This window comes from Panthera uncia, assembly GCF_023721935.1.
Source record: "Panthera uncia isolate 11264 chromosome B2 unlocalized genomic scaffold, Puncia_PCG_1.0 HiC_scaffold_24, whole genome shotgun sequence".
Taxonomy (NCBI): Eukaryota; Metazoa; Chordata; class Mammalia; order Carnivora; family Felidae; genus Panthera; species Panthera uncia.
The window spans coordinates 117,328,625-117,343,316 of record NW_026057580.1 but is presented as its reverse complement, the minus strand read 5'-3'; the positions used below and the strand labels follow the sequence as shown (position 1 = coordinate 117,343,316).

The following is a 14,692-nucleotide window of genomic DNA, read 5'->3' as shown; positions in this document are numbered from 1 at the left end:
GGGGACAGGGGACAGGGACAGAGGACAGGGACAGGGGACAGGGATGGGAATGGGGACAGGGACAGGGGACAGGGACAGGGGACAGGGATGGGGATGGGGGAACAGGGGAGAGGGATGGGGATGGGGATGGGGATGGGGACGGGGGATGGGGACAGGGGACAGGGGATAGGGACAGGGACAGGATTTCCCAACTTAGTAGAAAACAGGATCCAAAATTTTGTGTTTGTCGTGAGGAAACGATAAGACGAACCGAAAGAGAGGACCTTTCTGCAAAACGACGCCCTGAGTCCCGCAGACAGGTGGGTGTAGGAGAGACAGGACAGGGGAGGAGCCGGCGTCTTTAGGAGCACTCCTAAAGTAAAAGGAAGAGAGACAGCAGAGGAGTGCCAGGAGTTGATGGATCCCCGTCCCCGATTACAAGTGAAGGAAGAGGGAGAGAACGAAAACCAGCAAAGGACGTTGCTGGGCCCTGGGCAAGGAACACCTTCTGCGTCTTCAACCACTGAAGTGTGTCTGTTCAGCTTCCCGACTGCAAGACTCGTGTGGGTCACGTGGGAGAAGGCTCTCGTCCTTAGCGGGCACCGGGGCTGAGGCGCCACGGCGTCCGGAATCCTCCATATGGCGACTCACACGTGCCACACGGACCTGTGCGCACACACGCGTGCAGACAGCGAGCAGCCCAGGTGCGAACGGGGGTGGAATCCGGGCAAGGGTCCGTGGGCACTGGCTGCTTTCTTATCCCTGATCTACTCTGTGGGTTTGAAATTTTTCAAAATAAAAGGTTGGAGGGGAAAAAAGCATCGACACCAGCTTTGTAAACACCCAAAGAGCAACAACTAAGATCTTTTAAAAAAGGGAAAGGGTTCCATGTGGGCGGGACAGGGCAACGGGGAAAGCACTGCTGATTTGTATTACGAATCCCACGGTTGCGTGCAGTTATAATTTGATAAAAATAAAACTTTTAAAAAACTACAGTAGATCACACTTCAGATTCCTTTATTATGGTTAAAAAATAATTATTTTTAAAATCGGTTTTGACAGTGTACCTCCGAAAGAAAGAACTAGAAGAACGTCAGCACGAAGGGTATCCGTACGTTCACTTGGACCGCACGGAGCCTATTACGAACTAACCTATTATGTCAGTTTTTTCCTATGAGGTTTTGAACCATAACATTTTTAAATAAGGTGTAATTACTTCACCATTGCTACCACGTCCATGCAAAAGCAATACATGCCTTCAAAAATATTCCTACAATGAACAGAAGGGTCATACTTGTCCCGATAGCAAAGCAGGGGCGCGTCATCGATGGTGACCTTGTGTCTGCATTCGTGTTCTCTGGTTCCTGTCTCCTTGATACATGGCCTGGATTCAGCCACAGCGGAGACAGTGTGGCCCAGACAAAGAAATCCCTAGCAGAGATGTCCTCTTCCACGAAAGAATTATTTGACCTGGAGCGAGTCACATGATGTAGGATTTGAACTCCGTTTTTATCGCCCCTTTTAAGGACGAAATCCTCAGACGTGGCACCAATCTGTGACACAATGGTGGGGTCCGTGGCGAGACATAGTCCAACACCCGTTATACTTCGACGCACCAGCCGGCCGTGGTCCCAGGACTCGCCCGCTGACCAGCACCAGGGGACCCCCCAGGCAGAATCCAATACCAAATATCCCATTAAGGACAAGTAGCTAAAAGTGCATTTTACGATACTTTCCAGCAAAATCTGATCGTTGCGTTAGCTAAAAATCTTCATGCAAGACACAGAGGCTTGTTGCATTGTGTGAAGTCACAGCAAACATTCCATCACCTGGTGATGACCTAATCTGAGCTCTGTTAACCAGAACTTTCTAACTAGTTGCAAAAAAAACACAAAAAAAGACCTAACGTTGGTCTTAAGATACTGAAAACCATGGTTCCTCTGAGTGATCAATGAAAGAAAAACACAGTATGTTTCTCTTATGTCCTTTATGTTCTAACTCCTTGCATATGAACGGATCAGCAATGTCACGGGCCCGGTGCTGAGCAGGTCACTGAGGGCCGAGGCCAGACCGAGACCGGGTCCCTGGTCCCTGGGACCCTCGGGCACAGCTGGGCCGTGAGAGTCTCAGCCACAAAGGGACAATGAGTGGACCATACAGGGCTGACAGAGTGTTCCTCTGCGGGGAGACCGCCGAAGGGCGCTCCTGCAGGATGAGGGACAGGGGACGTGTCCTGCGGGACGGCCAAGCAGGGGAGCTGTGCAGACCGCCCCCACGGGATGGGCCGTGCCTCCTGGAGCATGCGGGACAAGCGACATTCACTCAGCCTTGGTTGGACTTGACATGATGAGCAGGAGGAACCGTCCAAGTTTGCCCGACAAAACTCGTGGCTGCCAAGGGACATGGGGACATATGGAAGGCGGACAAGACAAGACAGCGGGTTCTCCCGGAGCTCCCGGAGAAGTGCGGGCCTGCCAGCACCCTGGTCTCAGTCCTGAGAGACGCAGGGTGGACTTCTGGCCTCCGACTCCGTGAGACTCACGGGCGTTGGTTTAAGCCGCTAAGTCCGTGTGACCTGTCCCAGCAGCCACAGGAAACAAATGGAAAAATCCAGAGGACACGGTGTAAAATGTGCATGCCTCGGCCCTGCCCACAGAAGCTCTGATTTGGTTCTTCCTGGACATTTGAGCCTCTGATGGGTGCCCCGACCTACCGCGAGCGTGTTCCAAGACCGGCACTTAGGGCAAACGTGGCTGTTAGAAAGCAATCGAAACGAAGACGATCGAGTCTATGGCCCCGCGCGGGGTAGAGCACGGGTCACGGAGATCATGAGGCTCTGAGAAGGGAGGAGGGAGGCCATGCTCTGCGTCCCAGCCGGAGGAAGGAGCGAGAGTGTCTTCCTGCAGACGCGGGAAAGGGAACGGGGCAGGTGCCGCCGGAAGGCAAGAGTCACGTCTCACGTGTGGCTGCAATGTGGTCGACCAGATGCCCGGAGGCAGGAGGCCTTGAGGACTGTGGGTCCCCAGCTGAGACTTGGAGGGTCGCCGCACTCGCAGACCACGAGCGACTGTGCAGAACGGAGGGTCCCCGGGGAGACACCAGATCAGGTTGTTGGAGGCTCGAGGAGAGAAGAGGCAGGGCGGGGGCAGGGCCCTGCTCCCAGGACCGCAGACCAGGGACAAGAGGAGAGAGACGGGTGGGCCGAGAAGACAGCGCGGGGACAAGAGAACCAGAGGGGCACAGACTCCCAGGCCCAAGCCCTGTGGGACGTGTGTCATCAGCAGTGTCGGCTGTGGCTGGGATTTCTGGCGCACGCAGGAAAAAGACATTAATTGGGGGAACTTGGCCCAGGTCGAGGCAGCAGGCCTCCAGGGGTCCAGTTTCCCCGTCTGCAAAATGAAAAGCTGGGTTAATCGCAAAGATCTCACTTGCTCCAAAAAGTTCTGTGATTCTTTGATTGAGTAGAAAGGTGATATGTAGCTGGTGATGCCCACTGAGAAAACAGTTTGAAAATAGACCCGTGACTGTGCTAAGGTCACCCCTGGGAGAGAACAACGGTCCTCAGACACTGCGGGGGTGATGTCTGCTGAACTGTGACCAAGATGTCTTGGTTTTGGGCATAATTTTAAATGCTCCCTTGCCTCCCCCGTTCCACAAACGCCTCCGGTAGAGGAGGCCAGCCCGTCTTGAATGGGGTCCTCTGTGAACATGAGCCGCTCTTCTCTCCTTTTTGTGGGTTGATCCTGCCTCCGCTGGAAGTCCCCTCGCTGCCTGCTGAGGGTCAGGTCAAAAGGCCCCGTTTCTCCCTAGGTTCCCCCAAACTGCAAGAACTCAAATGGGAATGTGGTTTCAGTTTCTGGTTGACCGTAGCTAAATGCAGAAGAGCACTTGGCTGATAAAACGTGATCCCTTACGGACTCCCTCGCCCCAAGCCCTGTGGGCACGAGCACTCATCACAGGAGGACGGCCGGTCTGGCAGCGTGGCTGGGGACCTGTCAGGCTTCATGACCACGAGCCTGAGAGGCAGGAAAACGAGCGCCTCCCCCTAAAACTCACATCCCGGTAGCCGCCGCGCCCGGCGCAAGGACACAGGGAGAGAATCATGCCTCGGCCACAATTCTACGTCCTAGCAGCTTCTGCAGAGTGATGGCTGACGGCGTGCAGACTTAGCAGAGAAGCATTGCTGCGGTGCCCCGGACACTAAACTGCCGATGTGCTAAATGTTCCAACAGCGATGAGGCGAGCAGCCGTTCTCAACCGCGGATGACAAGGAGGGAACGGCCACGCTGTAAGCCCCGACTCCCCAAAACTGTAGCCAGCACCTGTCTCTGCGCGCCGGGATCATCCACGATTTCCCGTTTTACCTCACAGCCGCCTGTATTTTCGATGACAGAACAGCCCGGAAATAATCTTCGTAGGAGGAAAATGCCTAGAAATTTACAGATTGAGTTATCAGGGTGCGACCGCGCACGTGAGAAGCACCGTCTTGGGAAGATGCCATCCCAGACTAAGGGAGGGCCTGCTTCCAACATGCTGGCGATGCTCACACGGGCTTCGCGCCTTCCTGGGAGGAGAGACACGGGACGTTGGGGTGATTACGATTTTGCCACTGGCCTCACGGCCGTGAGAATGTAAGAAACCTTTCCAATAGGTCTTGCAGCCATAGAAAAGGCATTGTCCCGTTTCAGCGTCAGGGGAAAGAACAGAAAGGAGGAGAAGAAACGCAGACAGAGCCAGCCAGCCAGCGGGAGGGAGCAGTGGGGGCAGCCATCAAGCTCCCCGGGGTCCCCGACCTGGCCCTGGGAGGTCGGGGTCGGGGGATGGGGAACAAGCACAAACAGCTGCTGTGTGTGACACCACGTGTGTTTAAAAAGACACACCTGCCTCCGTGGGGGGGACGGGCAGGGGAGAGGGAAAACGGTGATGGGCACTGAGGAGGCCACTTGTTGGGAGGAACCCTGGGTGTCGTACGTAATCGATGAATCACAGGCACCTACTCCCAAGCCAAGAGCATACTGTATGCACTGTGCATCAGCCAACTTGACAATAACTTATGTTTAAAAAATCGAGATTAAAAACATTTGAGAAAAAGACATGCATGCCTCTGCTCTGGTGTTGCAGCTCATTTCTTTTCCCTTTCTGCTGTGCTTTTGCATGTTTTCCATGCTTATGCCTCGAGAACATACCAGATGTGCAATCAGATAACATTCAAGATTATTCTGTAAAGATGCTTCCAGGCTCACCAACAGGATGGGACCGTAGTTGGTGTGCCATAGACTTATCGGACGCACTCATGAATAGCTACTTAAAAATTATCAGCTTCACAAAAATCTATACAAGAAATGCCATTTCTTGCTATGTTCAACCCATTTCTGCAGTAGCAAAGAAGCGGAAAAGAGTATCTCTGAGAACCTGGTCCCATTCGCCTGGATGCCCTCGGTTTTGCCGCCGTGAACACCGACCTCTTGCGGGTCCACTTAGCAAATGGAAGAGTTAGAGGCTTTCCATCATTCTGAACGTGAAGCTGTTTAACCTGTACCCAAAAAATGGCGACAAAGAACGCTGTTGGGCTTTTGTTTGCTTGTTTTTGCTGCAAAGAGCCTCCTGTACACTTTCCCATTGGAGCTTGAGTGTGAGAAGTCAAACTTTTGTTTTTCTAGGGTTCAAATTTTTCTATAACAAGAACCTACGTTAGGCGTGGTTTCTTCTGCGTGAAACACCAACTACATCAGCCATCTGCTCTTTCGATGGTGTTCACATCGTAGGGATATTCTGAGGTTGCTGAAATTTTTTCACCCAAACCGTAAGCTGAGACGTGCGCTCAGGACCGTCACAGGACCCGGCCCCAGTGCTGTGACTTCCACCCTCAGAGACTTCACTTCCAGCTCGTTTTTGCCAACAATACCATTTTTCTTGGAAACGACCACGGCTCCTTTCCCCTAAGGCTCCCCCTCCCCGGGCCAGGGGTGAAAACAAGAAAAGCAAATGAAATGTAGTGAACTTCTGAGAGTCTCTAAGACAGCCACGAAAGGGGCGCCGGGGTGGCTCAGTCGGTTAAGCGTCCAACGCTTGATTTCAGCTCAGGTCATGATCTCGTGGCTCGTGGGTCCCCCAGCCCCACGTCGGGCTCTGCGCTGACGGCCCGGAGCCCGCTTGGGATTCTCTCTCTCTGCCCTTTCCCTCTCATGCTTGCTCTTTCTCTCTCTTTCTCGAAATAGACAGACAGACAGCCGCTGATGGGGGTTGGAAATCCCCCTGCTGTAGATGTATCATCACAACCAACACACCCAAGCCGTGGGTCCGTCTCCCCAGCTGCATGGTCCCTGCCCTGAGCCTCACCCCAGCATTGCTGACTATAATGTTTCTCCTCCTTCCCTGACCCCACTTCCCCCACCCCATTCCAGTTGTAAACCTATTATTTAATTTTATCATGTGTTCCTTACAAGTCTGGGTGTATTCCTTGCCCCCCTCCCTGCCCCGTTGGAATACGAGTCCTTAAAGTTAGGAAGTATTATTAGCATTATAAGTATTTGCATCCCTGGCACAAAAGGAACAACACTTAATATGTTCTAAATGTTTTTTTTTTTTAATAAATAAGTGTGTAGTAAAGTTTTTAACTTTGTCCAAAAAGAGGTGTGACCTTTGGCCCCAGCTGCTGGGATGTCATCTCGGAGCCCTTGGAAGGTCATGCTTGGTGGAGGCAACTTTCCGCAGGGGCCTTGGGCCAGTGGGGTAGAAACACTGTGATGAGGGGTGGGGGCCTGGGGCCACACACGTCAGCTGGCCCTCCAGAGGGGCTGGAGCCTGAGATGGGCCACGCGGACAGCTGCGCCCGTGTCACGAATCTCAGTAAGGACCCTGGACGTCAAGGCTGGGGGGTCCCTAGTTGACCATGCCCGGCGGGTGTTGGCACACGTGGGGACTGGGAAAGCCACCCCATCCTGACCGCGGGGAGAACAAAGGAAGCTTCATACTGACTCCTTTCCCGGAATCTGCCCTGGGCACCCTCACCCTCCCTCAACGCATTCCCAATCTGTGACTTTTCTCTGGAACAAAACAGAACAATGTCCAGGGAGGTCTCGGGTCCTTCCAGAGATTTATCAAAACCGGAGTGGTCTTGGAGACCCCTGACTTAAAGTTGGGGTCTGACAGGAGGTGGTCTTGTGGGGACCGCCCTGTCGCTCCAAACCCTACCGCTGGCTAACTCCGCAGCAAGCGATGGGAAAGTCTGATTCAGAGTGCTCATTCAGGCTTTACGGAGTCTGCCACCTGGTGAGACAAAAAGGACACAAAAAAGGAAAACCAGAGAGGAAAAATCGCATTAGGTATGTGTGTGGATTTCAAGCCGTGATTCAGTTTTCATTTAAATTTAGGAACAGGTGCGTAAATAAAGCATTCATCACAAAAACGGGTGAGAACAGAGAAGCTTCCTAAGCAGGAAGAGCATTGAAGAAAGAATAATGGTTGAAGAAAGAGTTCCTGAGGTTACCGTGATTTCAAGAGACAAGATCCCTAAGGGAGAAGCTCAGATATCATAACTTGAAAAGCCAGGAAGAAAAGAACAATTCAGTTTTTTAGAAATAAGGAAGATAAATGTATACTGAGAGGAAGAAGCAGAAGTTTAAATTCGGTTATTTTTAGTTCCTGTATCTAAAAAGGAAAATGGATAGTTATTAATGTTTGTGTTACCTATTGAGCTAGACTATCTCTGATTTAGCAAGTTGGGGGTCGAAGCTGAAATCTGCAATTAAGGGGTAGCTTTTAGGGTCTGTCAAAGTTTTCAGTGTGTGGAGAGAAACACATTCAAGTAGCTTCCATCCCCGAAGACTTAGCCGCCGGCTTTCCTGGGCGTCGTCGTGTGCCGATGGCATCCGTAGAGGGGAGGCACGTGGCCTGTGGGCACCACTGCCCCGGAACGTGTTGAATCACACCCTCCCGTGCTCCTGAGGAGCCACTCCCAGTGAGAAGGCATCGCTGTGGCCGTGGCAGTTCTGACTGTGGGGGGGACTCTCCAAATGCACCTGCTTGGGAAACAGGCGGGCGAACCCGCATGAAGCAGAGGTGGGGGACGCGTGGGCCGGTGGGCCGGCTGGAAAAGAAAACTCTGAGACAATGAAAGCATCGCCCGACACCTCACAAACAGGCCGCCAATCTCAGCGATGATCATCGTGGAGATGTTTCCAGAGGTTTGCGGTCGGGTCTCAGAAGCCAAGGCATCGGGGCAGCCTAGAACGGATGTTTGGTGCAGGGACGGAGCGCTGGTTGGGAGCGAAAGGAGTTGTGTTGAAAGTCAGCGTCACGTACAGGTGAGCGAGACAAGTGCAGGCGGGTCCAGCGGGCGAGACGCCCCAGGTGCGAAGTGCGCTGCCTGTAACAGCGTCTCAGACGCTCGTCACGACCCTGCAAATAGGGGCCGTCACCGTCACTCCTTGGCGAAGGGGCCCCGTGTTGGTTTGCGTCCCCTGAGCCACACCGCTGCCGACCGGAGAAACCAGAGTTGGAACTGAAGATACTCGACTCGAGAGCTCAAACCAGGCTAAACAGAAACGAGGTGAGTGAGGGTCGACAGTGGGTCAGGACCCAGATCGTGAGGGTCAAAGGAGGGTCGGGACCCAGGTGAGTGAGGGTCGACGGTGGAAGGGTCAACAGTGTGCAGGCCCCAGCTGAATTAGCGTCGAGAATGGCCCAGAACAAGTGAAACGTGGTCCGCAATGGGGAGGGAGAATTGGACCCATGCGACAGTTGTGGATCGACGCCCGCTTTGCGCAGACACTCTTTTCTCGCTGGCACACAGTGCCTGTCCCTGGGCTCATGCCCCTGACATTCTGGGGGGAATCTGTGCGTCTTGACCAGCCATCGGTGTTACGCAGCTCTCAGGGCCAGTGGAGGCCCATGGGCCCAGACCCGAATCCGGGTAGAGTGGGAGGGGAGGGGGGCCCCTCGGCAGAAAATCAAATCCGGCAAAGAAAGGGGACAAGCATCAGGGGCCAGCCGTGAAGTGGCCGGGCCTCCGCTGAGCCTCCTCTGTGACGGCCGTGACCCGATCAGACCACCCGTGTGGGAAACGGAGCGCCGTGCAGAAGGGTCTCGGGAAGTGCCCCTTCCATGGAGGAGGAGAGCTTCCCCGCAAGGCACCGCGACGCTCACGGAGCCTGTGGTCGCCAGCGTCCCTCTGACGGCCGAGACGAGAAGCCTGACGGAGCGAGGGCCTTCCGGCTCCTTCCGTGGCCCCCGCCGACGGAGACCTGTGCTCGCCCAGCTCTTGAGGGCCTCGTGGCTTCAGTGGCGCGCAGATGACGTGAAGTGAAACACAGCTTCTCCTTTTTAGGGCGAAACCAAGCAGAACAAAACTGAAAGGGTGTTTTCCCCTCCCCTCCCCGGTCCCCTTTCCCCAGACACGTTTTACTTTGCTTTTGACTTCATCCTGCCGCGGGTTCAGTGTTTCTTCCTACTGCGAAAATGCAGAACTCCCGTCCCCGCGCGGCAGGGAGAAGCCCGCGTCTCTCCCTCTGCAGGAAGGCGCGTCGCCCGCAGCCCGGGCTCTCGGCCCTTGGCCACCTCGCGGGGGACCCCGGCGGCGCGAGCGGGGGGACATGCCGGCCGCCAACTGCTCGCGGCACAGCGACGCGGTGGAGGCGACCGTGGCCGTGCTGCTGGCGCTGGAGTGCGGGCTGGGCCTGCTGGGCAACGTGGTGGCGCTGTGGACCTTCGCGTTCCGCCTCAAGGTGTGCAAGCCCTACGCCGTGTACCTGCTCAACCTGGTGGCCGCCGACCTCCTGCTCGCCGTCTGCCTGCCCTTCCACGCCGCCTTCTACCTGAGCCACAAGACGTGGCCCCTGGGACACGCGTCCTGCCGCGGCCTCCTGTTCCTACAGGTGCTGAGCCGCGGGGCGGGCATCGCCTTCCTCACGGCCGTGGCCGTGGACCGCTACTTCCGAGTGGTCCACCCCCGGCTCAGGGTCAACCTGCTGTCCCCGCGGGCGGCCTGGGGGGTCTCGGGCTGCGTCTGGCTCCTGCTGCTCGGCCTCAGCCACCGGAGCCTGCTCGTGTCGGAGGCCGAGTGCCCCGGCCTGGAGCCCCGGGGGGAGCTCTCCCTCAGCGCCCTCTGGCAGGAAGCCCTGTTCTCGGCGCAGTTCGTTCTCCCCTTCGGCCTCATCCTGTTCTGCAACGCCAGGATCGTCAGGACCCTCCGGGGGCGACTCCGAGGCCCGGACCGGCAGCCCCAGCTGCAGAGGGCCCGGGCGCTGGTGACCGTGGTCGTCGTCCTCTTCGCGGCCTGCTTCCTGCCCAGCTTCCTGGCCCGGGTCCTGGTGGCCGTCTCCCGAGGGGTGGGCGGCTGCAGGGTCCTGGGAGCGATGATGCACGTGTCCGACGTGACCAACGGCCTCACGTACCTGCAGAGCGTGCTGAACCCAGCGGTGTACTGCTTCTCCCACCCCGCGTTCAGACGCTCCTACCGCAGGGTCTTCAACACCCTCAGAGGCCGAGGGAGGGAGGTCGAGGCCCCGGGTGACATCAACGACTCCTACTGCTGAGGCCGGCCGGCCACCCGCCCCTGCGGGCTGAGCCGTGATGACCGGCTCCTGGGGCTCCGGAGCGAGGAAATGCCCGGGCTGCGCTACAAAGGTGGGGACCCCGACTCCGGCGCACCCACAGCGAACGTCTCCTATCCGCGGCCTACCGTGTTTCCCGCGGCTATTGTGCGCGATCGGACCTCGGATCGGCGAGCCAGAGGCTCTTTGCGCCCACGACGACGCAGACGGCACGGCCGGCCTGGAAACACACAGCCGCGGGCGGCCCCCACCAGGGGAAGCCGCCCTCGTGGGTTCCCGCGCTGCCCGCTCTCAGTGAGTCGCCTGCTGTCTGTCTGCTTCAGCCCCCGAACGCACCGAGTCTGCTTTCTTCCCACTTGCACGGACTCGTAACGGACCCGGGAAAGTGGGGACGTGGGGCTGCTCGGCCAGGCTCCGGGCGTGCAGCTTCCCCCGTGCTCTGTGCTGGGCTCTGCCTGGCACGGAAGGTTCTCCATTTCATAAATTCTTGCCTCGTCTGCACAGACGGTGCCTTATGTCCAAGATCACGCGGCTCCCTAGTTTATCCTAAGAAACACGTTCCTACTAAGCGAGTCGAAATTGCCTCTGGAACTTCCTTCTCAAGTCGGAATGTCTACATGCTTCTGAAATTCACTTTGCTTCCCTGCTCTGGGAAGTCACTGTACGTAATGCCTCGTGGGAGAAACGCACAGGGTGAGACCCCAAACCGCGGTCCCCACCCGACACTGGGGGGTGGAGGGGGTGCCACCCCAGCCCAGCCCTGGTGCTCCTGCAACAGTGCATCGTCCCATGTCATACTTCTAAATTATGTCCCAAGCCTGGAGCTCATGATGGTGGCAACCTCCTCCCTAACTGCCTTGTCTCTCACTCTCCGTCCAAACCTGGTAGTGCGGTCCCCAAAACAGACTCCCCAGGATGCTTAGACACAGGATCGGCTTCGCAACCAGGCCCACACCTGTCACCCTGCCTGGAGCCGCACCTGCATTGCCCACGCAGACAGATGGCCCACGCTTCTCCCCAGGCCACCCCATGGTCTCTGTAATACTTAAGGTGGACACGGGTGACATCAGGCAGTAGAAAATGGCAGATCGTCCTGGGTCTGTCCTACCAGGGAGGCTCCTTCTCAGAACCGAATTTAACATGTGAGTGTGTTCGTCTTACTGTGCCCAGCTCGTGACGTATGTCAAGATCTGCCTCACAGAGTCCCCGGGGGGTCACCGTCTCTCAGCGATGCTCCCTACTTTCGTGGGTTTTGTGTCCTCCCCGGGGAGGGGATTTCAGGGGCCTGGAACGCAGGTGTGACCCGCTGTGCCCGGCTTCCTGCATGGACAGTCCTACGTGCTGCTTTTTAAAAATCTAACACTTACCATAAACATTTCCCACGTCGTGATAAGCTCTCCACAGGCAGTTCTTTACTTGATTACGCAATAATAATTACCAGATGTCTCTTCACCACGTCCCTGAGTCTGGACGCGATGATCTGCAGTCCTGTCACAGGCAAATCACCCTGTGACATCACGCAGCCCCCATAGACCTCACTGCAGCCGTGCCCTTGGGGGCCCAAAGCCCCCAGCACGGCCACGTCCGTCTCCGGGCTCACCCGGCCACACCTCCCACCAATCCCTGCTCATTGTTAGCCCGGCACGACGCCCGCATGGCAGGTGGGGGGCCCAGAAAACCCTGATGCCTCGGCCAACCCCAGTGTTGTGAGTCGGTCTGTCTGCGGAGTCCCGGGCGCTGGTGTTTTGGAAGCCTCCTCGTTAGCTCTGTTAACGCACAGCCAGAGCTGACGCCAGACACGGGGTTAGTGGCCGAGGTCAGGGCCTTTGGGTCAACATCCCGCTCTGTCACTTCCTAGCTTTGTGACCTGGGACATGCCACCCAACTGCCCTGTGAATAACAAACCCCGGGACCATTGCACGGTTTAAGTAAAATAATACATAAAACGTTGAGCGCAGAGCCCGGCCCACGATCAGCACTCGGTAGCTGTCCCTTGGCTATTTTCAAGCCATCGGTTTATGATCTTAACTTTGTTTACATCCCCAGCCAGACTGGGTGTCCTTTAGGGACACAGCTTTTCACCTGTGCGCCCTCAACACAGAGCCCGGAGCGGGATGGCCGGTCTTGACCTGGACGCCTCCAGCAACATTCTGCCAGGTCCAAGGTCTGTTACTGTGCGCTTTCTTTCCAGTAAGTCCTCTCCAGATCCTCTGCGAGCATTCTGTCTGACTCGAGTTTTATTTTGCACATCTGTGAAAGGGGATAACTTCTCGGTACGTTGGAAGGTTCCAGATCCTGCCAACACCCACCTCTGGGGATGTTTCTCTGGCCTCCCGTCCTGTCACTCCCATCACAGAAGCCTCACAGGAGCTCTGCCCTCAGACGGTTGTCTCCTCCAGAGACATCCGAGGAGGAGCTGCCCTGTTCCAAACTCTCTTCTCTGGGTGAGGAAACAGGTCAGAGGGAACCGTGGGCAGGCAGAAGATGATGGGCCTCAGAACCACAACCACCTCGCTGCCGGCCGCAAGTGTTACTTTCTTTTCTCCTTTGACTCGCTTCTTCTAATATAGCAGGTGCATAGTCCCGTCTGTGAGGCTTGCAAATCTCAGCATCGTCTGAACTGTGGCAGATCCAGGAAGGACAGCCGGGAGCCCGAATTTCAACTTGAGCGATGAATCTGTTTCCCCAGGCAGATGATGCTATCAGTGTTTTTAAAGTCAGCAAGTGTTGTCTTGTCTTTTTCCAAAATCCAGTCGGCCACTGACTCCTCCCCGGCTACATAGACGTCCTCCGGGTGCTGGGCCTCCTTCACGGACCGTTCTGATCTCTGTCCTCTAACTTCCGGCCTGCCCTTCCTGGCCTGACCCCTGAGACCTGCCTCTTCACAGAGCCCCCGACAACACGACACCTGCACCCCACACATTCCCCACAGCCCCCAGGCCACCCTCCGGTGCTCACGCCCGCCTTCCCCTCTGCGTCACCTCCCTGAAGCTTGGGAAATGCCCACCTATCTTTGTGTCCCCAGCACTGTGCACAAGGCCTGGCACCCGGTGCCCTCGTGGACTCAATAACAAATCGATGAACGAATTAACCTGATTTAAACTTTATCACGGGCTACAAAAAATGATTTTGTTAATACAGTTTGAAATTCTCAGGCAAGGATCCCAAGGCAAACTTACAATGTATCTTCCAGAATCTTCTAGGAAGACACTAATACAAATGAAAATATGACGATTTTTCATATTTTTTGGAGAAAGATTTTCCTCTCTATTTTCATGGTCACTTCTGCCAACAACCAAGTCAATAGTTTTGATTTGTTGAGGGGTCAGGAGAATGAACCGACCGCATATCTGCCCGTGGGCTGGGTCGGGGGCTGAGAGGTGCGTCAGCGACCCTCAGAGGCTTCTGGAACATACTAGTGCTCGTGGAGTGCTCATGGAATCCCCAAACAACGTCCTCCTTGAAACGTCTCCTTTAAAATTGTGGGAAAATGTACATTTTAGCGCATAGCCCAGTGGCGGTAAGACAATCTCACTGCTGTGCTGCTATCCCCACCACCCGTCTCCAGAACTTTCCATCTGCCCAAACTGAACTCTGCCCCCATCAGACAGCAGTCCCCACTCCCCCGCCCCTGGCGCCCACCCGCCTCCTAGAAATCCAGTCTGTAGGAATGGTGCCACCGTAGAGACCTCGTGCGAGTGGACTTGAACGGCATTCGTAGTTTTGTGTCTGGCCTGTTGACCTGGCACGATGTGCTCCTAGATGACCTCTCTTTGGGCTTTCACTGCTTACTTATATTTTGATTTTCCTCCTATCTGGTGGCGTCCCAGTAACTGGTCGTCTGGGAGAAAAGCAGGTTTGCTAGCCCCCCCGTGGCCAGCTCGCCGATTCCAGAACGTTCCACAGCTGAGTCACCAGCACAGCACTGCTGTACCCCCCCCTTCTGTTCCTTTGCGAGCTGGCATCAGTCCCTGAAAACCCCGCGTGTCTACCCTCCCCCGCTGTCACCGTGCAGACAGGGAGACGGACAGAACCGAGATGCACGGACGAAGACCGCCCACGAAGACGCCCACGGAGAAATTCAAGAATAATACAAAGGCAGATCTGGGGAAGGGAAGCCTCCCGTGTCCCAGGCCAGTGTCACCCTGTCCCCCCCTCCC

At 55.9% G+C, this 14,692-nt stretch overlaps 1 protein-coding gene across 1 annotated transcript; it reads left to right on the top strand.

Moving 5' to 3' along the window:
- The first annotated feature begins 9,438 nt into the window (after positions 1–9,438).
- Positions 9,439–14,692, top strand: GPR31 (G protein-coupled receptor 31). The gene has a single exon (XM_049654590.1). The coding sequence runs from the start codon at positions 9,573–9,575 to the stop codon at positions 10,512–10,514; it is 942 nt and encodes a 313-aa protein (XP_049510547.1). The 5' UTR covers positions 9,439–9,572; the 3' UTR covers positions 10,515–14,692.